The 26,590-nt window shown below is 42.0% G+C and overlaps 1 protein-coding gene across 6 annotated transcripts in view; it reads left to right on the top strand.

Annotated features, from left to right (window-relative positions):
- Positions 1-26,590, top strand: part of SLC8A1 (solute carrier family 8 member A1) — a 475,767-nt gene that overhangs the window by 419,130 nt on the left and 30,047 nt on the right. For all 6 annotated transcript variants that reach the window (XM_042445609.1, XM_042445615.1, XM_042445613.1 and 3 more), the window contains 2 exons: positions 2,260-2,390; positions 4,927-5,026. In XM_042445609.1, the coding sequence (XP_042301543.1) occupies positions 2,260-2,390; positions 4,927-5,026 (231 nt within the window). The remainder of the gene's footprint in view (positions 1-2,259; positions 2,391-4,926; positions 5,027-26,590) is intronic.

Raw genomic sequence — 26,590 nt, 5'->3', positions numbered from 1 at the left:
AAGACTTAAGAAACACATCCTAAAGTATTTTTTCCTCTCTAACTTCCACTAAAGTTGTGTTTGGGGTGGAATCTAAAAATGAAATACATAATGTAAAATCAAACCCAAGCACAGGACTCACTGTCATTACCAAAGTGGTAGAAGAATCAACATTGGAAGACAATTATAGCGTAGACTATTTTACACCTTTTGGTATCCTTTTGTTCCCTATATCCGTAACATCCTTTGTCCTCTTATGGTAGAAAACCAATAGCAGTCAATGAATACCTGATGTTCACACTAAATATAGTACTGATCACTGCCACAATAGAAGAAATAATAGTTGCTCATCTTCCACATGTGATAGCTTGGTACATCAATGTAGGCTGCATCTACACTGCAGAATTAGCACAGTTTGGCACAGCTTTAACTGTGTGGCTCAATGCTGTGGAAATATGGGAACTGTAATTTTAGGAGATATTTAGCCTTCTCTGTCAGACTTCAAACCTCAGGAGTCTGTAGGATGCAGCCATGACAGATAAAGCAATGTCAAACTGCATTAATTCTGTAATGTGGCAGCAGCCATAGAGGATGCTGTGTTGGCAAAGGCTGCGAACCTTGTCCTTGCCTATTTCTTGCCCGATCTTTGCCTTCCTGCAGATTCAACCTGCCACAGCTTTCTATGGCCTGAGCTTCTCATAAGGGCCCACACTAGTGTTGAGAGAGGTGTTGCCTTTCTCCTATCTCAGGTTGTAGAATCTTTGCTACCCCATACAAATCTCTGCCCTATGCAGCCACCTAGAGTCACCTCTGGGTAATTCCAGCTGTCACTATCCATCCTCAATGCATCTCCTTCTCTTACTAAAGCATCTGCTGCATACATGCGCTTCCAATGAAATAAATGTCTGGGTTTCTGCCAACCCCCCCCTCCATCCCCATTGTCTTGGGTAGCATTTGAGTTAACAAATTACTTCCCATTGTTTTAAAACACCAATTGAGTGTCATTAGCACCTTCCAAAATCACTTCTTCCAGAGAACAAAAGGGAAATGAGAGAGGAAAGAAAAAGAAAATCCAAGGGGCTGGCTCAGAGCAAAGAATTAAATTCCTTCCTAGCAAGAGGAAGTGTGCATTCTCAGCCCTGAATAGACATTGCCAGATGTCCCCTTTTAAAAGGGGAGAAGTGCCATTTATTTTATTTAGAGTTCCTTATTCCAGAATACCAGAGAACCATGGAGTGTAACAGATGTTTCTTACTGCTACAATATTGAGTGCTATTTAGAACAAACAACAGAACTCCAAATCAGTATTACATAATTATCATTATTATCATCACCCTGTTTGAAATTTAAATATGGCAGTGAAGAGACCCTACCAAAATACAGGAATCCTAAAGATTTCTCAATAGAACCCCTTGTATTGAGTTAAATTAGCTCAGTCTCACATGTATCAGCCAATAGCTGAAAACACATTGCTGTTTGAAATTGTCCCAGGTTGAAGTTTCAGTTCTGAATGAAACATGTGTCAGAATGATCTTGTTCCAGACTCTGTGTTTGGAGTATACAGATAACCTGCCCTCCACCAACTTGGAGTTCACCCATGTCTTGCCATTCAAAAACAGAGGACTGATAAACATGTCTGACAATTGCTGTGCATTTGTGGCAGATGTTATTATAGCAATAATACAGTGGGTCCTTACTATCTGCTAGGGTTTGGCCCCCAGGACCTCCCATGGATGCTCAAGTGTCATTAAATACAATGGCACAGTAATATGGTGTCCCTGATATAAAATTACAAAATCAATGTTTGCTTTTTGGAATTCATAAAAAAAAATCTAGTATTTTCAAGCCATGGATGGTTGAAGGACTGGAGTGCAGCTTTGGCACAGCTTCCAGACTCTTAGGACGCATGCATCATTTAAACAGCATAGCTCCAAAGTGACCCAAAGCAGCTTTATTTTGGCAGTCTGTATGGGGCCAAGTTTCCCAACAGAAGTTAGGAGAGAAAATAATCCATTTGAAATTCAGAGTGGTTATGAGCCAGTTATCTCATTTGCTAATTCTTCTCTAGCCCAGTAAGTTTCAACCCTTACCACATGTATACTTGCCCCCTTGGTTAATGCCCTCTCCTTTTTCTGTGACAACATCTACCTGTTTTTACCAATTACAGTAAGGCAGTTTTGAATATAAATAGTAGGCTACAGGTCCATTTGATATAAGGTGGGTGCAGAAAAGCAAAAAGCAGAGCTCCAAATCTCTCATGCTTCCTTTTTTCCCTTCCAGAAGAGAATGAAGAGAAGCAGCCCTTGACAAGCAAAGAGGAAGAAGAGCGCCGCATTGCAGAAATGGGGCGCCCCATCCTGGGCGAGCATACAAAGCTAGAAGTGATCATTGAAGAATCCTATGAGTTCAAGGTGCAGTATGCAGACACTCACCCCTTTATTATCACAAAATGATGGCAGCCCTTTCTTCAATCCTGTTTAAAATAAAGTAGCCCCAAAGACAGGCCCATGTTGCTCTATACCCCAAATGTGAAATAAAATAAGAATCATGTGCCAGGTTAATCACAACACAGTGCTGTTGTGCAGTTGGTTGTACAGTTTTTGTAAATTATACAGAGAAAATTAATTTGTACAAATTGTGCAGATTAATCTAATTTGCATAATTTACTCTGCCATACTCACTTCACCTTATCTGTTCATTGTAAGGAAGGACAAAGAATTGTGGTCAAAGGACATAACGATCAATCTCCTGACTTCTGAAATTTCACCAAGCAGTTCAAGGAGTCATGCAAGATGTGTGTGTGTGTGTGTGTGTGTGTGTGTGTGTGTTTTAAAGGATGGTAAAGATTCTCTGGAAATTGAATTGTTCAATATTTTCTGCATTCCTGTTTCCACATCTGCCCCAGGCAGTACTTGTGGGAATTGAAGGCACACACACAGGTGCTCAGGTGACCTGAAGATTCTGGTTTTTTATGTTGGACTCAAATTTTGACATCTAGAGGTGACTGGCAACAAGAAGCTAGGGCAAATTTTAAATCCTGAAAAGCCAGGATATACTGTATTTTGTATTTTTAGTTTTTTAAAAAGAGCCACAAGCCAAAACTGATTGAGTATAAAATCAAGGTTATAATATCAGTAGAGAGAACTGCTGGAGGGGAAAAAAGACATAAGCAACACTTGATATGTATTTTCTTAATATGCTTAAGTTAAGCCCTGGCTGTTGCTACAGTACAAAATTAATGCAGTCTGGTGCTGCTTTAACTGTCATGGTTCTATCCTAAGGAATCCTGGGATTTGTAATTTGTTGTGGCACCACAGCTCTCTGACAGAAAAGGCTAAATAGCTCACAAAACTACAAATCCCAGAAGTGCATAGCATTGAATCATGGAAGTTAAAGCAGTGTTAAATTGCATTAATTCTGCAGTGTAGCTCTTGTTCATGTTGTAGCCATGTAGGGTGCTCATGCCTTGTTGGTGTTGCCAGGTAAAATAAAGGACAGGGCTTTTGTACTTTTAATGGCTGTGTGATTTTTTTCCTTTTACCAACCATTAAAGATACAGGAGGCATGTCCCTTATTTCACCTGTCAATCTGTTGCAGTAGGAACAGGGTCATGTTGTTGGCCATTCTTCCAGTGTTATGCTTCCAAGTGTCCTGGTTTACAGCTGTAAGTTTCCAATAAGCATAAGATGCTCTGGACATATAAACAATTCGAAAAGTAAACAGAGCAGAGTCTACTAATCAGTGTGTATATTTTGTATTGATGCTAATGCAGTTTATTCCAATTGTAAGAGAACAATGTGCCACTCCTGCTCTGCCTTGTAAGAAGTTTCCAGATTCAGTACAAATGGAGAGAATCAATGGAAGAAGAAGACGAGTGTCCAATTTGATTTACAGTGAAGGAAGTGTATTCAGAACAAGAAATATCCTGTAGTATTGGTCCATTTGTAAGGGGAAATATGTACATTTTAGGACTTTCCTCATAATACTAAGGGAACAGCTGTCCCTAGTTACAGTCTCTGACATTTTCAGTTCAGTGGATCATATTAACTGGTGATTTCGAAGACCTCAGCCTCAGATCTAAGAGAGCCCACTGTCAGACAAGGAAAAGATTGGGCTAGATCAGTGTTTTCTAAACATTGGTCCTCCAGTTGCTTTGACCATCAACTCCCAGAATTCTTGACTGCTAGCCAAGCTGGCTAGGGCTTCTGGGAGCTGAAGTCCAAGATACCTGGAAGACCAAAGTTTGGGCATCACTGGGCTAGATGAATTACTGTTCTGGCCTAGTATTAGATGTTTTCATTTATTCCCATACAAAACGTGGAACTGCTAACTTATTTTTGGACTGCAGCTCTCAGAATCCTTCATGGCTACTGGCTGGGGGATTATGGGCAGTGCAGTCCAAAATAGTAACATTTCCAAGCTGTGTTTCCATGTCTAAAACTGAACTGTAAAACTCTTACAGGAATTAATTGACAGTAGGGCTTTGGGGTACAAAAATGGATTTTAAAAAAAAAACACAGTATACCAATGATACAGTCATACATCCAGTGAACACCTGGCCTGGGGCGTTTTTTCTGTCAAAGCAGAGGAAATGTGGCTCTACCTCATTTAGGCGTAATGATCACTTCCCAACTTTCCCACTTCAGAGGCCACAAAAAATGAAATTACATGTAACACCTTGTGTTCCATGTTTTCTGCAGGAAGAGCATCTACTCCTTGGCAGACATTATTAAATATGAGCTACTAGTAATAATTTTGTAATAACTTTTTTTTTACAAGGCTGTGGTAACAAAACCTTTGCACTTATATTTCAGATGTTTTTCAGGGGTAGGAAAGATGTTGCTGCAGATGTATGCTTCTGTAGCCACTTTGGGAAGGTTGAAAGTTAATGATCTGCTTCCGAACTTGAACCCAAATCTCTGAGTGTGCATGTCTTTCTGTCTGCAGAACACTGTGGACAAACTCATTAAGAAGACAAACCTTGCTCTTGTGGTTGGGACAAACAGCTGGAGAGAACAATTCATTGAAGCTATCACTGTCAGTGCTGGTAAGTTTCTTTTTCTACACATGTCACGATTTGTGAAAAGTCGTTTCCCCACATTCCCCTGCTTTGAGGGTATTAAGTAACCCTGACCCCAGTGCACCTGAGTACCAGGAGTCCTTGCTTCTGAAGACTGGTTCTTAACACTTGGCAAGAAAGAGAAAAAGGAGTAAAGAAGCTTTTCTCACTTTTCTAGAACTTAGGGTATATCCACACTATATAACTATAGCAGTTTGGTAGTTCTTGAACTGCCATGGTTCCATCCCATGGAATCTTGAAACTTAGGCCCATTCTGCATGGGCAAAAAGTGCATACTAGGTACTACTAGGGTTACGAAAGGGCGTCCTTTCCGGACGCCCTAACCCTAGTACACACCTAGTATGTACAAAATGGCCCTATACACATGGGCGCCGCCATTGGTAAATCACGACCGTGCCGCCGCCAAACGGAGTGGTGCGGAAGTGACGTACTGGCGCCGCACAGCGCCCTTTCTGCAGCACCAGAAGGAGCTCCATTTCGGAGCTCCTTCCAGCTTTGCGTCGCTGGGTGCAGCCTTTAGATGGCTGCGCCAGCGACACAAAGCAGAAAGGGGCCAAGCGGCCCCTTTCTGTTTTTCCCCGCTGCCATTGGGTGTCCTTGGGGCTTGAAGCCCCAAGGACACCCCTTTCCAAGCCGCGGGGAAGAGGCATTTTGCCGCTTCCCCACGGCCTGGAAAGTGGCAGATCAGGGCCTCAGAGGCTGCTGCTGTGGCAGCTGAGGCCCCGATCCGGCGGGGAAAGGGGCAGGAACAGGGAGCCCCAAAAGGGCGGTCTGTAAACCGACTTAGACTACTTAGTGCACTACCTTGAACTGCATGTATAAATCTTTCTGGCAGAGAATTCTCTCTCCTCCATATGACAAATCAAATTGTCAAATGGCTGTAATTATGTAGTGCTAGAATCGTCTAACCAATTGTTTAGAATTGTCTAACCACCCCCAATATGGATGGTCCTCCAAGTTATAGTGATTTGAATGTTGAACTAGGATTCTGGGAGTCACTCTCAGGCTTAGAGGAAGGGAATGACAAACCCCCATTGAACAAACCTTGCAGAGAAAACATCATGACAAGGTCACCTTAGGGTCTCCATTCATTGGAAGCTGTTTGAAGGCACACAAGAATAATTTTGCAGTATATCCTTAGACAGCTTCTGGCATAGCAACTTCATCTTGCATGTATTTGCCCTAGAAGCTACTTGCTTTGATCAATTTTCCCTGCTGGAAGAATGAATTCTTTTGAACTCTCAAAGTAAGAACGCTTAAAGCACAGGAGGACTGGAGATCATCTCTCCATCACAGGAGCAAAACAAGTAATGTTCATATCCTGTGTTTTTGGACAAACCTAATTTGTCTCTGTTGTATAGAAACATACTCTCTTGGACAAGGATTACACAAGTACTGCGGTCATGCAGCCTCTGTTCATTTAAATGCTGTGTTGATAATGCTATCAAATTAGTCACTATCATATGACAGGGAGATTCTAGGAGGTGTAGTCTAGAAAAAAATAATTTTTTCAAGCTTCAGTCTGGAAAGACTCCCTCTAGTGACCCTTACCATCCACCTTGAGTTCCATGACAGAAAAAAAGTCAAGGATATACATTAGAGCAGGGGTAGGCAACCTTTTTGAGCTGGGGCCGGGTTGCTGTCCCTCAGACAACTGTGGGGCCGAAGCCAAAAAAATAAATAATTAAATAATTTTTTAAAAAAATAACTAAATAAATAAACCAGGACAAATGTAGGACAAAATTTTCAAATGGTGGACACTTTTTTTAAAAAAAGTGGAGGACACGCGAAAAAAATTGCTGATTTTTTTGAAAATGTTAATATAAATGCATGTTTCTGAGGCTTCTATAGACAATTGCCCCTGTGCACAAGAGGCCAAAGGCCCCGGCAGCAATCGGCAGCAGGACCGGGCTGGGGCCAGTCCCAAGGCCTCGCCGGGCTGCATCTGGCCCGCGGGCCACAGGTTGCCTACCCCTGCATTAGAGCAAGGGTGGGCAATCTTGGAAGGCATGGTGACTGCATTAACTCCCTAGTAGACCTTGGAGGGCTACATCTGCTCCTGGAGAAAAACATTGTCCCCACACATCTCTAGGAGGTATGGAGGCATGTTTAGGGTTTCAAAATTGGCCCAGGGAGATGACAAAATGTGGTGGGAATGCCCACTATACCTCCTAGTGAACATTTTGGAAAATTTGAGGACAAAAATGGTTTTTGACTCATGGAGGGATGCAGAGAGGCTCCAGATATGGTGGAAATACCCTCCACACCCCTTAGAGTGCATTTGGAGGCACCCCATCCCAACAAAGAACAATACAATGGGGAATTGTGCCTCTGAGAATATGATTGTTTGTTTTGTCCTGTCCACCCTAAATTTGCAACAGAGAAGTATCTGAAGGCCCAGAGCTTCATTAAAGAACACACACCGGCCACATGCAAAGAATGGGATATACAATCCTTACTTCTGATGTATAGGGAAGTCAATCATGTAAATTGTTTAGACTCTTTATCCTTCATATAACAGAGTCAGAGGTTAGTGACACAGTCAATGCTCACAAAGTCAAAAGCCTAAGGATTATCACATCTTCTGCCCTCACCATCCTCCTGTTCCCTCTGAGTTGTTGTCTGCACTGCAGAAATAATGTACTTTGACACCACATTAGCTGCCTTGGCTCAGTGCTATGGAATTCTGTGATTTGTAGTTCGTTGTGGTATCAGAGCTCTGTGTCAGAGAAGGCTAAATATCTCACAAAACTACAAATCCCAGGATACTATAGCATTGAGACATGACAGTTAAAGTGGTGTCAAACTGCATAATTTCTGCAGTACAGATGCAACCTAAGTTCATCTGCAATCCCCACAGTATCTGGAAAGGAAACTCAGTTTTTCTCCACAACTACCCCTGTTGTCGTCCAAAGTATTTTGGAATGGCTTTGACATGAGTGGAGTAGCTTTTCAGAAGTTCTGCTTTTAGTAGAAATTGCTAGAAATTGCTTTCAATCAACATAGCTGCCTTTATTTCTGGATTCTCCATGGGGGTGTAGCTGCTGAGACTGTCCTGGTGAGGTCCTGAACATGACAATTTACCACTACATCACTGATGAGCTCATAGAAGCTCATGATGATGATGATGATGATGATGATGATGATGATGATGATATATGAGACTATTTATTTGTTGTGATATGCTTATAGATTTCTTACTGTGCACATTTGGGATGATGGGAGTTGTAGTTTGACAATATGCCGAGACCCAGTATTGGAAATACTTTAAGGAAATACATACATTCACTGGCTGCTCTGCAAGTGCCTTATTTCCCCTCAGCAACATGCTGCTATGGGCAGTAGATCAGAAACCCCTCTTCTCCTTCAGTCTCACATAGTGATAGTGATAGTGGAATCCCCTGTGGGCAGTTTGCCATGTTCCTCAGGGCTGAGTTCCTGCCATTCCAGAAATGGCAAGCTGGGAAAAAATAGCTCAGTGATTGCTTGACCATGAAGATAACAGAGCGATAAATCATATGACAGCATTTTATCTTCTGTCACTTTTCCGATGTTCCTTCCAAAAGCAGCCAAGTGCAAAGACAAAGTGAGTGTCAGAAACTTTCCCAGGCAAGTATCTAGGAGCACAAAATAGCCTCCTCCCTCATTAGTAGCATCCGCCTGCTCCATCTGAGACTGTGTTGAGTGTGCCTCTTAAAAAAAAATCTCTGCCTGGATTGCATCTGGAGCGGAAAATGTAGTGGATGGGAAATTACTTCATTTACTTTAACTCAGCTCCATTTGGAAAATTTATTGCATGACCTATGAGGAATAAACAATAAAAAGTACAGATCTTATCTATGATCCTACAGTGCTCTTAAGCAGCAGAGTCTTTCCATACATCTGGACGGTCTACGTTTTTTCCTCACTGTTCTCAGGCTCTGCCTCACCCCTTAATGCTGTTGAGGGCTGAGCATGTCTGAAAGAAGCTTCCCCTTCCTGAAAGGAGAGCTGCTGCTACACTTAAGCCTGCCGCTCAAGCTTCCGCTCCAGGGATCAGATGTTCACTTTAACTCCCTTGCCTCTTTCAATGAAATCAATGAAGGGCTAGAACCGAACCAAGAAAAATCACAAGTTTCCAATGTAGCTATTTGTCATGACTTGGGGAAAACACAGTTTAACAAATTATCCATACCTAGCCTTGGGGAGTGACTTTGCAGAATCACTAGTCAACTTTTGCTTTTGTTTTTTCTACATTGGCATGCTGGATTTTGCTTACTCTGCTGAGAACAGACTGTACAAAGGTTTGCTCTTGTGCTGAGAGGCTTTCCAGTACAAAGCTCCTGAACTCTCCTTAGAAGCCTAGATGATAAAAGAAAATAAGAAGGAGGGGGGAAAAAGAAGCCTAGGTGATAAAACTGAAGACTTTGGACGTTATACTTTGAACATATCACAAGAAGACATGACTCACTAGAAAAGACAATAATGTTTGGCAAGATAGAAGCCAGTAAGGAAAGAAGAAGACCATGTTTCAGGTGAATAGACTGAATCAAAAGAACCCTAAGTCTACAAGACCTGAGCCGGACTGCTGAGGATAGGTGGACTTGGAGGGCTCTCATTCATAGGGTCACCATAAGTTGAAGTGAACTTGATTGTCATTAACAACAGCAAGCAAACAAAATCCTTAGAAATTATAGTTTTCTATGGGAGTCTGGGAGTTTCATGGAAAAGTAAAATTTCCAAGCAAAGCAAAGGTGTGTAAAAAGAGCACAGCTGTGTGCTCCCTTTTTGCTTTGGCATAGAAAGTTGCTTTCAGGAGGAGCTACTGGTTATCTTGATACAAATAGTTGCTGCAGAATCTCAAGGGGTCTCTCCAGATGCCTGTTCCAGGGTGCTGCATAGGAGAGTTCTACAGATATCATTTCCCAGCACCCGCATCTGCAAGAAGCTTTTGTTTGGGTGCTGCCAGGCTGAAAATATAGGTTTAGTGGAGCTGATATCATCAGATACAACTGTGACAACAGAGCTCTGTCATCACAGCTACATCTCATCTCAGCCAGCAGCTCTCTTTATTCACCTTCAGGACTGGCGATAGCACTGGAATAACATGAGGCAGGCAGCAAAATTGGTGGGGAGGCTCAGGTCAGGCTGTCTGTCTCACATCAGTTTATGTCCTCAACTCTTTGTTCTCCAAGAAGTGGTAGTCTCACCTTAATTGCAGAGCCCAGTCTGCTCTTTCTCTCTCTCTATAAAACCCATGTATCTGTTAAAATTGAAAGTATACAGTTAACATTGCCATGACAAAAGCTGAATAGGAGATTGCAGTCTGCTCATTGTCTTATTCAAATGCTTTCTAGTTAACTGTGTCTAGACAGTCTATTTTATGTGGGTGGTCCTACAAGTTTAGGCTATATGTCATTGGATCTCAGTTACAGACAACTGGAAGAAAGACCTAAAAAGAGGAAATGGGATTTTTCTCATCTAGTATTATTGAGGCATTTTTTAAACCGATGATTGGAGCCTCAGAGAATATCTCAAGATATTCTTTATGCCAAAATGACAGCGGAACATTGTGAGCTAATAGCATTCCTTTCTTTCAGAGCAATATGTATGTGTCAGAAAGATGACTACTTAATTTGCCTTTTATCTGGTCTTTTTGTTAGATGTGGTTTCAATAATCTTGATAAAGATGGCAATTTCTTTATTTCTATTTAAGCAGAAAGCTGACCTCTCCGTTTCATAGTCTTGCATATTTCAGTTTCTCAAGAGCAAAGATGTTTGGGGCCCTATAGCAGTTCCAAAAACAGCTTCCTTCTTGTTGCACATGTGTGAGTTCCCCTTTCAGGCCCAAGGGAGGTTGAAGCTCTGGCCATACACACACACATATGCGCGCGCACACACACACACACACACGGATCCAAACTGTCATGACTAGTATCTCAGTCTCAAAGACAGCGATGCCAGTGAACCACCCCTTCTCACCATCTGCAAGTGGAAAACAAGGCTAAGGTGTTGGCAAACCCCTACCAGATGATGAGTAGAGTGGGAGAGGTCTTTGGGTATATGTATTTGTAGCCAGTGTCATATAGTGGTTTGAGTGTTGAACTAGGACTCAGGAGACCAGGATTTGAATCCCAACTCAACTCACTGGGTAACCTTGGTCAAGTCACACTCTCTCAGCCTCAGAAGATGGCAATGGCAAACCCTCTCTGAAGAAACTTGCAGAGAAAACACCATGATATTAAGGCCTTAGGGTCACCATAATTTGGAAACAACTTGAAGGCACACAACAGCAATAACAATAACAAATTTGTACAGATGTGCAAACCTCCAGCACTCCTCACTCCTAACAGCCATGGAGCTTTTGTCCCACCTGCACTGCTCAAGTGAAATCACTCAACTCTGCTCTCAGAAAAGAGCTGTCTGTAATGTCATCAGTCAGGCCACCTTCTCCACCAAAAAAGCAAAAGAAAAGAAGGAAAGAGAAAAGAAGGGGAAGGAAAGAAGGAAACATATCTGCTTCAGTCAGAATCTAGCTGGTGGTTACAATCCTCTTTTAGTATGATGGTGGAGTGTAAAGCTACACCAGCATACCTATGGGATGGCAGAGGATAACAGTTGCAATGGATGTGGAAGGAGTTTTGCCCTTATCCCCTAGTGACCAGCCAGTGGTTGTTTGCTGGAGGAAATAGAGCTGCACCCTACAGCCATCCAAGTGCCAAATTGATTTTCCAAATCAAATTGGAAATGGACTTGCCAAATCAAGCTGGGCTTTTAAAAATAAAACCATGAAACAGTTATGCTTCTCCCCACCAGTCTAGTTTTAAGGTTCAAACACTCTTGTGTCCCAGTGCCATAATTTGGGACAAAATAGGAATACAGCTGTTGACTGGAGGCATGGAAAGCTCTATGCTCAGGAGTATCAGGCATGTGAAGCATGAGGCGTGTATTTCCTATGCCACCTTTCGCAGCACTGCAAACAGCAATAGCTGGTGGTTCCCTTGTCAGTAGGGCAGTGAATCCAGATCAGGTTCTGAAAACTTTCAAATCAGCTATCCAAATTGATGAACACAGTTTGAGGAAATAGTTCAGTACCTTAGATGTCTTTTTTCCATCTTGGATTAGATTCATTGCCCCCACTGACAATGAGGACTATCAAATACCTGATGAGGAATCTGTACTTAGGACAAGAGGCTAGCTGAGAGAAAAGTTTTGACATTATTACATGCAAAAACAAACTAAGCAAAGATTTACATCCTTCCTGAAAAGCTCTGCTTGACTTGAGATATAAAGGCACAATTGCCAGCCATAGAGCAGGAATTAGTCTTGTGAGACTACAATCAGATCCATTTTGTATCCTGTCTCAAATCTTGAATTGCAATCCTGCACAATTTTCCATCCATGTGTAATACTTGGAGACCATCTTTTACAGGATATGCTGTACAATCTCAATGGTTCTGTCTGCTTCCCTGGAAATGAGAGAAGCATTATATCAGGGCCACCTTGAGAAAAGTCAGTGTTATTGATCCCTGGAGCTTCATTTCAAACAGTCAGCAGATTCTGCAGGAGAATCTATCAGGAGTGCTTGTCAGAGGATTGTTTCAAGGGATGAGAAACAAAGAGCCTAGCTGATGGCTGATGGCAGAGATGCTTTGCCCAAATACCTGACTCCCAGCAGGTTGACCTTGATTGGCACAGCAAGTTTTCCATTAGATTAATATTCTGACCATTCAAAGGAGAATTTACATGAGCTGAAGACTCTTGGAACAAAGGGAGAGAGAAAGATGCCAGACCTAGTTCTGTAGACTGTCTGTTTACAGCACTTCCAGAGACCCATCGGGAACAGGAATTCAATTCTTAGCCCACTCACTGGTCTTTTTCTCTATTGATCTTGCTGTGCTCTATTGGTCTTCAATTTGGGGCGGTTTAGTTCTAGCCACGGTTAGGTTAGTGGAATACTTTTTCTTTTCTTTGTTCTTTCTTTATTTGTCAAGAGAACAGAGGTATTGAAACAAAAAGAAAGAAGGAATATATAATAATAAAATAATAATATTTTTTTGCTTCTTACCCTTTTCTCTCCAAGGCTCAAAGTGGAGTACAACTTAGATTAAAACGTATAAAATATTTAAACATTGTAAAAAACACTACTAAGCACTGTTTAAAACACAGTTAAAGCACTGTTGAAACACACAAAACCCATTAAAATCATCCAGCGTAAATTAAAATATACTAATTTAAAATGCATGGTTTAAAATTGGCTGGATAGGCCTGCCAGAATAGATAGGTATTTAATTTTTTTTTTTTAATTTCAGACATCCTATTTAGTTGTCAACTCTCTCCTGGCAGGTCATTCCACAGTCTAGGGCCAGCCAATGAAAAAGTCCTCTGGGTATACAGGATATATATACATACATACTCCAAGAGTAATATCAGATGGTGGCCTTACTCGCAGCAGAGCAGTGAGTCCACTCTTGGTTTTAGTGATAACTTTAAAGGAGATATTCAAGCTGCAGGACTTTTTGTGGGAATGGTGTCCAGGACTTTGCATAGGTCATTCACACTGAAACCTGTAACAGATTCACTATCCCCTTCACTTGGAAAGCACTAGTTGCCACTGTCTGGTAGCATCATTGTATATGGCCCAGTGTGCTGTTTTTTAAGCCAAAAATAAAAAATTGGAAATCTTCCAGCACTCAAACCATAGCACTATTCTGGCTTTTTAATTAGATATCTCCTTTAATAAAAGTTGATAGGGTTTCATTAGGGTAGCCATAAGTCAGAAATGACTTGAAGACACACAACAGCAACAAATGTGTTAATTACTCATCACCTTAAAAAAAAACCTATGAAATCCATTAGGTCACCATAAGTCAACAAGTGACTTAAAGACACATAGTATTATTTCTAAGGGGAAATGTGTCTTTCCTAATGGGTGTCTCTCTCTCTCTAACAGAAGTGAGAGCCATTAGGAAACCAGTACATCCCAGCAGCTCAAGCCTAATGGGATCTTCAAGACTCTTGCAGCTATTGGTGGATTTGGACATATTCTCTGTGAAGCTTTTCCCACCATCTGTCCGGGGAAAAAAATGTGGCTTTGCTGGATTTTAGTTTACATTGATGTTCTGTGGAGGGAATGGACCTGATTTTGTATCATTAAGCAGGCCTTTATGAACAATCATCATCATCATCATCATCATCATCATCATCATCATCATCTCTATTGTACATTATTTATCATATCCACTGCACACTTCACATTTTACTGCACATTTCTGCCTGTACATATTTCTTCACACCAACCCTGCCATGTCAGACAGAGGAGAAATGTTTTGGTCAAGGCTACTCACGTGGCATAATGACTTTTACATTAATGGTGTTTGAATATTATCGCTTGTTTAATTATTTTCACATTTTTATCATCAGATTTTTAGCTGCATTTTGTTCTAACCTTCTGGTAAGCCACCTTGGCTCCCATGTCAGGAAAACGGTAGGAGATAAAATGAATGAATGAATGAATGAATGAATGAAACTTTATTTCTATACCGCCGTTCCTACAATCACGGCGGTTTACAACATGTGATGAAATACAAAAAATACAAAATACAACACAATAATCCCCCCATGTTAAAACAATACAAAAACAACATTAAAATCCATCATTCATTCCAATAGTTAAAACCAATTAAAAACAATAAAACAATCCAAATACAATCCAAAGCAATCACCCAATGTGAACACAGTGTGCAGGAGAGAATGACAATCAGGGCATGTGGGGGAAGGCTTGGCGAAACAGGTGAGTCTTAAGGTTTTTCTTAAAAGACTCGAGGGAGGGGGCTGAGCGGAGCTCATCAGGGAGAGAGTTCCAAGACTGCGGGGCAGCAACCGAAAAAGCCCTCTGCGTAGTCGCCACATATCTCATCTTCGGAACTCTCAAAAGTTTTCTCTCACCTGATCTGAGAGTGCGGGGCGGATTATATGGGGAGAGGCGGTCCTCCAAGTACTCTGGGCCCAAGCCATTTAGGGCTTTATAGGTAACAACCAACGCCTTGTATTGCGCCCGGAAGCGAATAGGCAGCCAATGCAGATCTTTCAAAATAGGTGTTATATGGCTGGCCCTGGAACAGCCAGTGACCAGCCTGGCTGCCATATTCTGAACCAGCTGTAGCTTCCGGGTTTGGTACAAGGGTTGCCCCATGTAGAGCGCATTACAGAAATCAAGTCAAGAGGTTACCAGTGCGTGTACCACTGTTTCAAGGTCCCCCCCGGTCCAGGTAGGGTCGCAACTGGCGTATCAGCCGAAGCTGATAGCAGGCACCTCTGACTGTCGCATCCACCTGAAGAGTCAGGTGAAGCGACGAGTCAAGAAGCATCCCCAAGCTGCGAACTGTGTCCTTCACAGGGAGCGTGACCCCGTTCAAGACAGGTGGACAAATCTCCTTCCCGGGACCGGGGGATGATAAAATGATGTTTCAGAATAGCTGTAAGAGTGACTAGATCTCCCATATGGAAGCTCTGTTACATTGTAGGTCAGGATAGGCAACTGGCAGCATAATGGGGAGGCTTCAGTCCTCCTGATTCTACTCTGGCAAGCCAATAACGGTGCTTATGCTCCATCTTGTTAGGGCTAAAGATTTAGACAACTGTACATAACAGAGTTTGTTATTTATTTTTTGCTAAGGTATGCCTAGTCAAACATAGGCTCTGGATAATACAGGAAAGAAAGGCTTAGAAAAGTTATGTGTGGACTACACTTCCCAGAACCCAATGGGAGCCATTGTGGCTGCCCAATTCTTGGAATTATAGTCCAAAAAAGTAATTTTTTCAAAGCTCTAGAAATGAAAATGGCTTGGGAAATAATCTGGAATGGAGAATCAGTTAACATTTTATTGCATCGTAGCACTTGTTCTCTGATAATCAAAAGACAAGATAGCAGCATGCCCTGCACCATAAAGCTTACCAATTCCCTGAAGGTATTCAGGAAGCTGGTAAATACATACATTCTTTTGCTACATCAGTAGCGGATTGCTTGGGTACAGCTTTTGGTGTTTGGGGATTTTACTGTTTGATCTGGGCTTTTATGGAGTTTTGTATTTGTAGTTTAGGTATTTTCTGAACTCCCCAAAGGGATCTCTAGATAGTGAAGGGCATGATAGAAGTATAAATAACTATTTGGTAATAAGAACATAAGAAAAACCAGACTGGATCAGACTGAAGGCTTTTTTAGTCCAGCACACTGTTCTCCCACATGCTTTTGTGATGCCAGCAAGCAGCACAAGAGTATAATAGGATTCTTCCACTCTTGTTTCCCAAGAACAGGTATGCAGATACTATATGAAGGCATCTTGTACTGCAAGTAACATATAGCCATCTTGACTAATAGTCATTGATAGTTCTAACCTTCATTTATTTCTCTAATTCCTTTTAAAGCTATCTAAGCTCATGGTCATCATTACTTCTTGTGGCAACAAGTTCCACACTTTAACTACATGCTGGGTGAAGAATTATTATTATCATTTTATTCATTTATGTCCCACCTTTCTCCCAACAATGAGACTCAAGGCAGCTCACAACATATTAAAAACAATACAGATGGAAAACTACACAAAAACTTCAACAAACATAAAAATATAAATGTTATTTTAAAAAAACAGTTAAAACAATTTATGTTACTAAAATCATTATTGTTCATTAAAAGACCATATACAAACCTTAAAAACAGCATTGAACAGCATTAAAAACCAATCCCAGTCAGTTTTTTAAAGCCTGGTGCCATAAAAGTGCTTTAAGTTGCCAGGGCCATCCTGGCCTCTCTAGTGAGGGAATTCCAAAGTCTGGGAGCAGCCAACTGAAAAGGCCCACTAAACAAGCCAGAGACCTTGTCTGTATGTGCCAAAAGGGCCTACACCCCCTGTTCTGCCATTGTTTTACTTGGTCAAAATATGGCTCACACTCCAGTTCTGGTGCCAGCAGTCCAGACAACATCCAAAACGACCCACACCACAACCAGAGCATAGCAAGGTTAAAACAAATAAAAATAACTTACCTGTTGTTCTGGATCTCCTGGGAAAATTCAGAGCATCCTTTTCTACACTGTGGCAGCTGTCTGCACAGACATCCAACTGGATCACTCAGTGCATCCACCATTTCCACAGGTCATTTGTTCTAAGATCATAACGAAACGCCGAGCATGTGGCCATCACTGTGTGCATTGTTCTGTCCTCAGAAGCGTATGACCACTCAGATAGACATGCAGGGTAACCCAACAGGACACCTGTACAAACAGCTGCTGTGGTGCAGAAATGGAAGCCAAGGTAACAGAGGCAGAGTAGGGTAGCTATTGGACCAAGATACTCCAGGCTGCCCCCAGAATATCCTGGCCAGTGCAGACAATACCTAAGAAAGGGATGGGACAGAGAGAAGGGCCTCTCCAGAAGATCTTAGGAGTTCTAATGGGCTCATAAGAAGACTTTCTTTCCTCTATCCTGAGTATCCTAGCATTCCCCTTCAGTGAGTGACCTCAAGTTCTAGTATTGTGAGAGAGGGAGAAAGGTGTCCCCCTAGCCATTTTCTCTACATCATGTATAAGTCCAATAACAGTATCAATTGGTTTCAGTCCTCTTCAACCTTCTTTAGGTTTTTATAAACTTGATTCTACGTAAGGTTTGTTAAAGTTGAGTTATGCCTTTGAAATGTCTAGCCCCTGGAGGCTTACAAGAAAAATGTATCTGGCCCATAGATCTTCATCATATAATAGTCCTTTGCGTTTACAGCATCCTAAACAACATCTTGTGCCCACAGAATTCATTTCAAAGGAAGGTGCATTGGGTTGAATTATATATGCAACCATTTGCAACACATTTAACTTCTTAATGCTCAGGGGGGGCACTGAGCCTAGATCTTTTAATATTTACCTATACAATAAATTACTCATAATGGCACGGTGTTTGATTCGCCTAATGGATATTTTGTTGTCCTGCTTCTCTGTCTCTCCCCATAATGTACTTTGAAAGAATTTAACTTCAAAAGGCTTCCAAGCTGAGCTAGGAGGGTGACTGTGCACTTATTCATACAAAGCTTGTGTTCATGCAGGGTTTTTTTTAAATTTTAAGTACATTAAATCATAGTGCTTTACAACTATTTAAGGCACTTTAAAGAAGCTCTTACCACTTCCACCTGCAGTGAGCTCTCTGATCTCAGGCCACATATTCCATTATCCCAGCAAATGGAGAAATGATAAAATTCTGAAACCATGTTCACAGAATGATCATCTTCATGCATAATTATAGCACTCAAATGCACATCAATACAATGTGACAAGCAACAGTAATGGGTGTTTTATTCCCAGTTTTTCCCATCTATTTGAACTTCACTCTATGACATCCTTTTTGCTTGTGCACATTGGTCCTTTGATACCATGGTTCCTTGGAACCCAAGTGTCCAGTTCAGACACAAATATCCTGTTTCCATACTTGGAAAGTGGCAGGAAACTACAGAGGAATAGGTCTGGTATATAAGGAACTGGTTCCCTTTACAGTCCTGACTATTCAAAGGAACCAGCTCAGACATCTGCACAATAATCAAAGGGCACAGCATAGGTAATTTTTGCATGTTTAACCTGAGCAACACAATAAGGTATCCAGAACCAAAATTTCAAGACTTAGCCTGGAAAGGGAAGTTTTATTAGGAGAAAGACAGCAGAAATAGCAAATTTGGACCCTTGTACAGCTTGGAATTGGAAAGTATTCCCAATAGGACAGGGAGATTTATAGCAAGAGAACATGAGACAAGATGGAGGAGTAGAGGTGAAAGGACATGGGTGGGTTAAACTGCTGAGATAAGCAGAAAAGGGAAATCCTTATCAGTAGCTTAATCCAGATGCAAAGATACCAGCTGTTCCCAGGCCTTAAGAGTCTGTTAATCAGGAGCCCAAAGACTCAGGGAATCAAAGAACCCATTACTTATAGGCAAGAACTATGGGTGATAAGCCATAAAGATGTGCCCCTAGCTGGGAGGTGCAAGATTCAGTCAAAGTGTCTGATAGAAGTGTTCCTCTTGAAAACTGCACCACAGTCCTTTTAACAGAGCAAGGCCTGGGTATCTACAGGAAAAGCATTTTACACAGCAAGAAGAGGTTGGAAATGCTAAAGCTTCTTTCTGGAAAGAGGCCATATAACCTTGGAAGATAATTGGGTACTTGGTGGAAAGGTCACAGCAGGGTTCTTGATCTTGTTAAATACTGAACGGCAAGCTTGTTGACCCTGTTCTCCAGAATAATAGTCCAACACTCAAACCATCATCAGGGCTTCATGATAGAATTTGCTCCTTAGAGAATTCTACTGTAAGTACCTCAACCAAATTACAAATTCCAGGATTCCATAGAATGGAACTATGACAATTAAGGTGGTATCAAACCACTCTGTGTAGTGTGGATATACTCTTCTTAGTTGCATTTAGGATGCAGAGGAGATTGGTTTAGGAAACCCAAGAATTTCATGGGCCAGCACATTTATGTGCTAGTACATTCTCCTCTCCGTTCCAATTCAGAGTGGTTCTGAACAGTCAAACCAATCACCATTAGCTTCTAATATGGATCTACACTTCAGCTTATTTGGTTCTCACACAGCTTTTTTTTTACAAAAAATACCTCTGCTAGGTGAGATAATGAGCACTTTTGTGCATTTTGATTCTTTCTCATATTTCTAGACTTTTTTTACAAAAACTTTAGGAACTTTTTTTGTGCAAAAACTGTTTTGCAGAAAATATTATATTTTGAGTCAAATAATAGTGCAAAGTACACTCATCCCTCCTCGTTCGCGGACTTGGGATCCATGGTTTTGGCCCTTCATGGATGGCAAGCCGGAAGGGATAAAATGTGGCACGCGCATGAGCACACCCCTATTATAACCAATGAGGCTTGAATATCTGCGATGATTTGCAGAGTTGGGGTCTAGAATGGATTCCCTGTGAATTGGGAGAGACAAGTGGCATACTTTTACAAAAATTACTTTTTGCACAAAAATGGGTGAGGGCTTTAGAGGCAGGATGTTTTGTCCTTCCTGCTCATGGTGAGGATGGTGGTGGTGGTGGTGGTGGTGAGGATGATGATGGTGGTGATAGAAAAGATACTGTTATTATTGCTTTGTGTGGGGGTGAAAAATCTATATCACCAGCTAACTATTTTCTCAGCAGGGTGTCTCAATATTTAAAACAATAATATTACCATTTTAGAAATAACATTACCATTTTTCTCCTCACCTCTGGGTAAAGTTTTGAAAATTGCAATTTTAAAAAACTGTTTTTAGGTTTAGACTTGTTCTGTGCGGAGGGATGTATATGTGTTTTTTACATAGAAAACTGTATTTTCATACAGAAAACAACATTTCTGCACATTTTCTGTGCAGATATTTCTGCAGAGAAAATGGATTTCCTTGCACAGAAAACAGCATTTCTGTGAAGGAAAATGCTGTTTTCGGCACAGAAATGCTATTTTGTGCACAGCAATTGCCGTTTCTTTGCACAAACGTTAATTTGTGCACAGAAATTCCAATTTCTGCACTAACATGAAACATGTATTTATTGTGCAGAGAAAAACCTGGACTGTGACAATTGTTGCCTGTCTAGGATTTTTTTAATCAGGGCTTCATGATAAATCCATTATTTTACCTTTTTCTTCAAATATTAACAAATACTCTTTCCATCTCTACAGTGCACCTTATTTGAAAGTAAATCTATGGAGCATCATTGAGCAGAGAAACAGGCAGGGTCACAGGTATAGGTGTGGGCTATATAGACTAATCATTCACAAAGAAGAGGGAAGATGTACACATTCCTTTGCTAGTCAGAGAGTGGATTCATTCCAGCTGCCCGTATCATAAATTGCATTGTTTTCATGACCGGTGAGATGGGCATTGATTTTCTTGGCATGAGAAGAAATTGATGGGTGCTTGGCCCTTCTAAAAATGTTATTAGTACTGTATTTTCAGTTGTTAAATGTTTTCAATATATTAAATAATTTTAACTATAAACTGTTAGAAGGAAAGTATGCTTTATGGCTGAGATCCTGTATCACACTGACAAGGCATACGTCTCTGTGCCCTGCTTCCTCCCTGAGTGCTTAACAGCCTGGTGGCATTGTAGTGCACCTTGTGTTTGATCCAGCTGCTCTTCATCATTGGGGGGGGGGGGAAGCAGCAAGAGTTCCTTCATGCAGAAAGAGGTATCTAGTACCTGCTTCTGTAAAGCCCCATCTCCAGAGTGCTGCTTCTATCCCTAGTGGTGCCTGCTCCGTTCCACTGTGCTCAGCAGCAGGAAGAACAAGTCTGGGGGGTACCCCTGTACCCAGCCAGTGGCTGGGGAGAAGTCCAAAAATGAATCTATATTCCATAAACAGGAAACATGTATTTGGACAATGAATGATAATGCAAGATGTGGGTGGGAGTTAACTCCTTTCCCACTTGCCAACAATTGGCATAGAGATTGTAAACCACTTGGAGAGTGCTGAGTTCACTGTGTAGCGGTATAGAAATGTAAATGCTATTGCTATTGCTTTTCCTCCAAAATTGGGACACAAAGCAGCTTACGCCCTCTCTGGCCTTAAGCCTCCCCACTGTCCCCCAGGTACTCTTATTTCTTCAGGTCAGCTGGCAAAGAAGCTTACTGGGAGACTGGTACTGGAGAAGAATTGGTGGGCAAGTGAGGAGTTAAGTACCAACAGTGATCACACCCTGATTCTCACCTGCAAATGCCCCATCCAGCCATAAACATTGCAAGGAAAACACAATATGGGGAATTCCACATTTGTCTTGTAATGTGTGGTGCCACCCTTTTGGTGTGATCCTCAGCACTTTGAACTCATCAGGACTTACTTTTGTAAGCAGGATTGTAGTGATTGTTTATTGTATATACAGTTTTAACATTCTCCATTGACTTTTATCTAGAGTTACAATTTTTATATAGAGTTATGAGAACAAGCTGTCAGAAGTCTGTTGGTTACTTTAGCTGTGCTAGAGGGATGCATTTACACAGCCCATGTTGCCTTCTGTGCTGCAAACATCCTTGCATAAAGAAGAAAACACTGTAGCAGCATTTTCCTTCCTTCATTGTAAAATGGATCATTGTCTTGCTGTGAAAATGTGGCTGGCACACAGCAAGGGCAGGCTTTTAACAGCTGTCCAGTGCTCTATCGCTTTTGTAGCACTTTTAGAAGATGATATCTATTTTTGTGCTCCACAGCACTTCACGAACAAGAATTGCATCAGGTGTTGGAAACAACTGAACAAGATACTCAAAACGTTGGGCAACAAAATGCCTTTTATCAAAGTCCACTTCACAGTGCTTGGAAATATTACTTTTTTGAATCTGCATCCCTGCAACAGCCAGAATTTCCTGCCAACACAGCCACTGGCTGTGCCAGCTAAGGATCCTGGGAATTATGACTCCAAATATAAATTTTCGTGCTCTCCCAAATTGGTATTGCAAATGAAGCATGAATGGACAGTTGCCTGAGTAAGGATTGGTGGACATAGTCTGGAGCCCAAAGGGCCACACTGCTGGATTTTGGGTCTGAAGGACCATAGCCATACCATCCTAACTGCCATTTTGATAACTGAATACTTTGGGTTGCTTCTGTGGTTGTTTGTCAGTGACTGTGTCAAGATGGGAAGCACCCAGAAATGGCACAGATTAGACTCAAGAGCCCCATAATTTCCAGACTTCACAAGACTCCAGGCCACAGAATTATGACCCATAAGGCAAGGCACTGAGGTATGAGGAATAAGTTTCCCATCAGTGGTTGTTGTGGTAAAGCCACATTTTCAGAAGCTGTGAGAGCCTAATGTGACAGGGTGACAACAGCCAGATTCCAATACCAGCCACTGTAGTCACTGTGGACCACTGAGTTTGGGAGAGACTCTGGCGAAGTGGTTGCTATGAAGAGGGAAAGGTGCCTCATACATATATGGCAGGGGTGGTCACACACCTTACAACCCAGTGGGGCACACCATGCCACTGTGCTAAACCTGCAAGTGTCAGGATCTTATTTCTGTAGTTGTTTTCAGTCCGTTGTCTAGTTTTTCAGTTTGTGCTTCCTGAAGGTCAAGGAATCCTGGGAGCAAATCTACTGTGTTTTGCAGGAGTTTATTGCTGTTAATGGCAGGTCTTCTGTTAGCAACATATGCAGGTATAAGCCTATATACTGTATGTCTTTTAAAAAAATCATTGTAGAGGTTGATACGCTTTTCCATCAAAAGTCCCGCCTTGCATCTTACCATTTAGCCATTGCAATTTTCCCATCCCTTTTCATTAGCCGATGGAGAATGGGGATTGATCAGAACTGTCCAGCTATGTTTCATTGACCAGATACAGACTAATGACCCCAGTGGATTTCAGTAGAAGATGTCCTCAGCTGATTTCAACTAATGACCCCAGTTGATTTCAGCAGATGTCCTCAGTCTAAGTCTGGCTGCAGAAACATAGCCAGATTCTTCTTCAGTCCCACCCAGCCACAGAATGGCTAAGAAGGGACTGCAAGTGACTAAACAGTGAGTCGGGATGGAATTAAGAGTGTGGCTCTATGTGCTGAACTGTCATACTATGCTATGCCATGTAGGCTATTGGCGTTTGAGTGCTTTGGGGTGAAAATTTCCCATAAGTTTTTAAAAAAATTAGAGACAAGTTGCTGATTAATGACCTGGGGGCTTTAGGGGTTGAAAAAGTGGTTGGGGCTACATGTGACCAAGAGATCTCACTTTCTCCACCTCTGTTACACAGATTGGGGGGGAAGGGGGTCATTTAAACATTTAGCGAGATAAATGTGACAGCATGACACTGTCACATTTATTTGGTCATAAGGGTAAAGATGGATGTAACCTAAAAAGCCTGAAGAGCTATGATTTCATCAATGCAGGTAATCCATCTGCCTGTGGAGATTGATAATCTATTGAGTCCATACTTTTGATGGCCAATTTGTCAGACAGAAGTCATGCTTATCAAATTTGTAGATGACATCAAATTAGAGGGAGTAGCTAATATCCCAGAGTACAGGATTAGAATACAAAAATACCCAAAACTAACAAACTGAATCTCAACCTGGCTTGAAGGTAGTATATGTGAAAAAGATCTAGGAGTCTTAGTAGACCACAGGCTAAACATGAGTCAGTAGTGTGATGCGGCAGCCAAAAAAGCCAATGCAAATCTAGGTTTCATCAAGAGCGAAATAGTGGCCAGACCAAAGGAAAAAGTAGTCCCACTCTATTCTGCTTTGGTGAGACCTCATCTGGAATACAGTACAGTGTCCATTTCTGGGCACCAGAGCTCAGAAAGGATATTGACAAGGTATGGTTACTTTTTATAACAGAAGACTGAGAGGTAACATAATGTCCATCTTTAAATATCTGAAGGGATGTCATGTAGAAGATGGAGCCGGCTTTTTTTCTGCTGCTCCAGAGACTAGAATGTGAATCAATGGATTCATAGAATCATAGAATCATAGAATCGTAGAGTTGGAAGAGACCACAAGGGCCATCCAGTCCAACCCCATTCTGCCATGCAGGAAATCCAAATCAAAGCATTCCTGACAGATGGCCATCTAGTCTCTGCTTAAAGACCTCCAAGGAAGGAGACTCCACTACACTCCGGGGGAGTTTGTTCCACTGTCGAACAGCCCTTACTGTCAGGAAGTTCTTCCTAATGTTGAGTTGGGATCTCTTTTCCTGTAGCTTGCATCCATTGTTCCGGGTCCTGTTCTCTGGAGCAGCAGAAAACAAGCTTGATCCCTCTTCAATATGACATCCTTTCAAATATTTAAACAGGGCTATCATATCACCTCTTAACCTTCTTTTCTCCAGGCTAAACATCCCCAGCTCCCTGAGTCGTTCCTCATAGGGCATGGTTTCCAGACCTTTCACCATTTTAGTCACCCTCCTCTGGACACGCTCCAGTTTCTCAATGTCCTTTTTGAGTTGTGGTGCCCAGAACTGGACACAGTATTCCAGGTGGGGCCTGACCAGAGCAGAATACAGTGGCACTATTACTTCTCTTGAAGTATTACTTCTCTTAGGGTTGCCATAAGGCAGGACCACCAAACCAGGACAAATGTAGGACAAATGTAGGGCCACATTTTCAAATGTAGGACACATTTTTTAAAAATGGCGGACACTTGAAAAACTGATAATTTTTTTTAAATGTTAATATAAATGCATGTTTCTTAGGCATGCTCAAAATGGAAGACATTTTGGCATTATTCCTAGACAGAAGGCTGAAATGTACTTCTCTTTCTGGCCAAAACACCCCCCCCCCCCAATTCTACAAGAACATTTCCCACTCCCAAGCCGCCCATAGCATTTGCAAGGATCACAGGCAGTCCCTTGTGCCATTGTAAACTACATGTCTCACTCCCAAGCCTTCTTAGGAATTCCCACCTTTCCTTTCCTATTCCCCTCCAACCCCCCCCCCAAACCCCTCACCCCCTCATTTTCCCAGGTATGTCTCAACTTAGGACGGATTTATGGGACAGATCCAAAGCCTTTTTTCTTTTCTAATGGGGGCAAAGCCTTGAGAAGCCCTGGACCCCTGAGAAGAAGAGGAGGGGGGCTTAGAGAGAGGAAGAAAGAGAAAAAGAAGATGAGGAGGGGGGAAGAAAGGAAGAAAAAGGAGAGGAGGAAGAGGAGGGGAAGAGGAGGAGAAGAAAAAAAACAGAATAACAAGAAGAAGAGAAGGAGGGGAAAGAGAAAGAGGGGAAGCAGCTTGCCTGAATGCAAATTCCTCCCTGCTTGGATGTTGGAGTATGCCCAAATAAGGAAGCAGAGGGCTGGCCAATAGAGGCAGGGCAGTGCAGCAGACCCCGCCCCTGCTGAGTGCTGCTGCTGCAGACATGCTGCACAGGCAGCACTCTATAGAAGGCAGGCAGCAGCCCTGGGAGCTCAGAGTTGGGCAGCCACCCGGCAATGGGGGCGGGGGCGGGGGCGGGACGGGACCGGGCACGCCCCCCCCAGGAGGCGGCAAAGTCCCGCCCACCACCGTGAAATGGCAACCCTAACTTCTCTATACTTTTATTGATGCAGCCTAAAATTGCATTGGCCTTTTTAGCTGCCGCATCGCACTGTTCACTCATGTTCAACGTGGTCTACTTGGACTCCCAGATCCCTTTCACATGTAGTTTCATTCAGCCAGGTGTCCCCCATCCTATATCTGTGCATTTTATTTTTCTGCCCTAAGTGCAGTACCTTACATTTCTCCGTGTTGAATTTCATTTTGTTAGCTTTGGCCCAGCTTTCTAGTCTATTCAGATCATTTTGAATGTTGATCCTGTCCTCTGGAGTATTAGCTATTCCTCCTAATTTGGTGTCATCTGCAAATTTGATAAGTATGCTCCCAATTCTGTCATCCAGGTCATTGATAAAGATGTTGAATAACACTGGGCCCAGGACAGAGCCCTGTGGAACCCCACTGGTCACTTCTCTCCAGGAGGAAAAGGTGCCATTGTTGAGCACCCTTTGAGTTCGGCCGGTCAACCAGTTACAAATCCATGTAACAGTTACTTTGTCTAGCCCACAT

Source organism: Sceloporus undulatus, chromosome 1, assembly GCF_019175285.1.
Source record: "Sceloporus undulatus isolate JIND9_A2432 ecotype Alabama chromosome 1, SceUnd_v1.1, whole genome shotgun sequence".
Taxonomy (NCBI): domain Eukaryota; kingdom Metazoa; phylum Chordata; class Lepidosauria; order Squamata; family Phrynosomatidae; genus Sceloporus; species Sceloporus undulatus.
The sequence above is the reverse complement of the archived record's forward strand: the minus strand, read 5'-3'. Positions and strand labels throughout refer to the sequence as shown.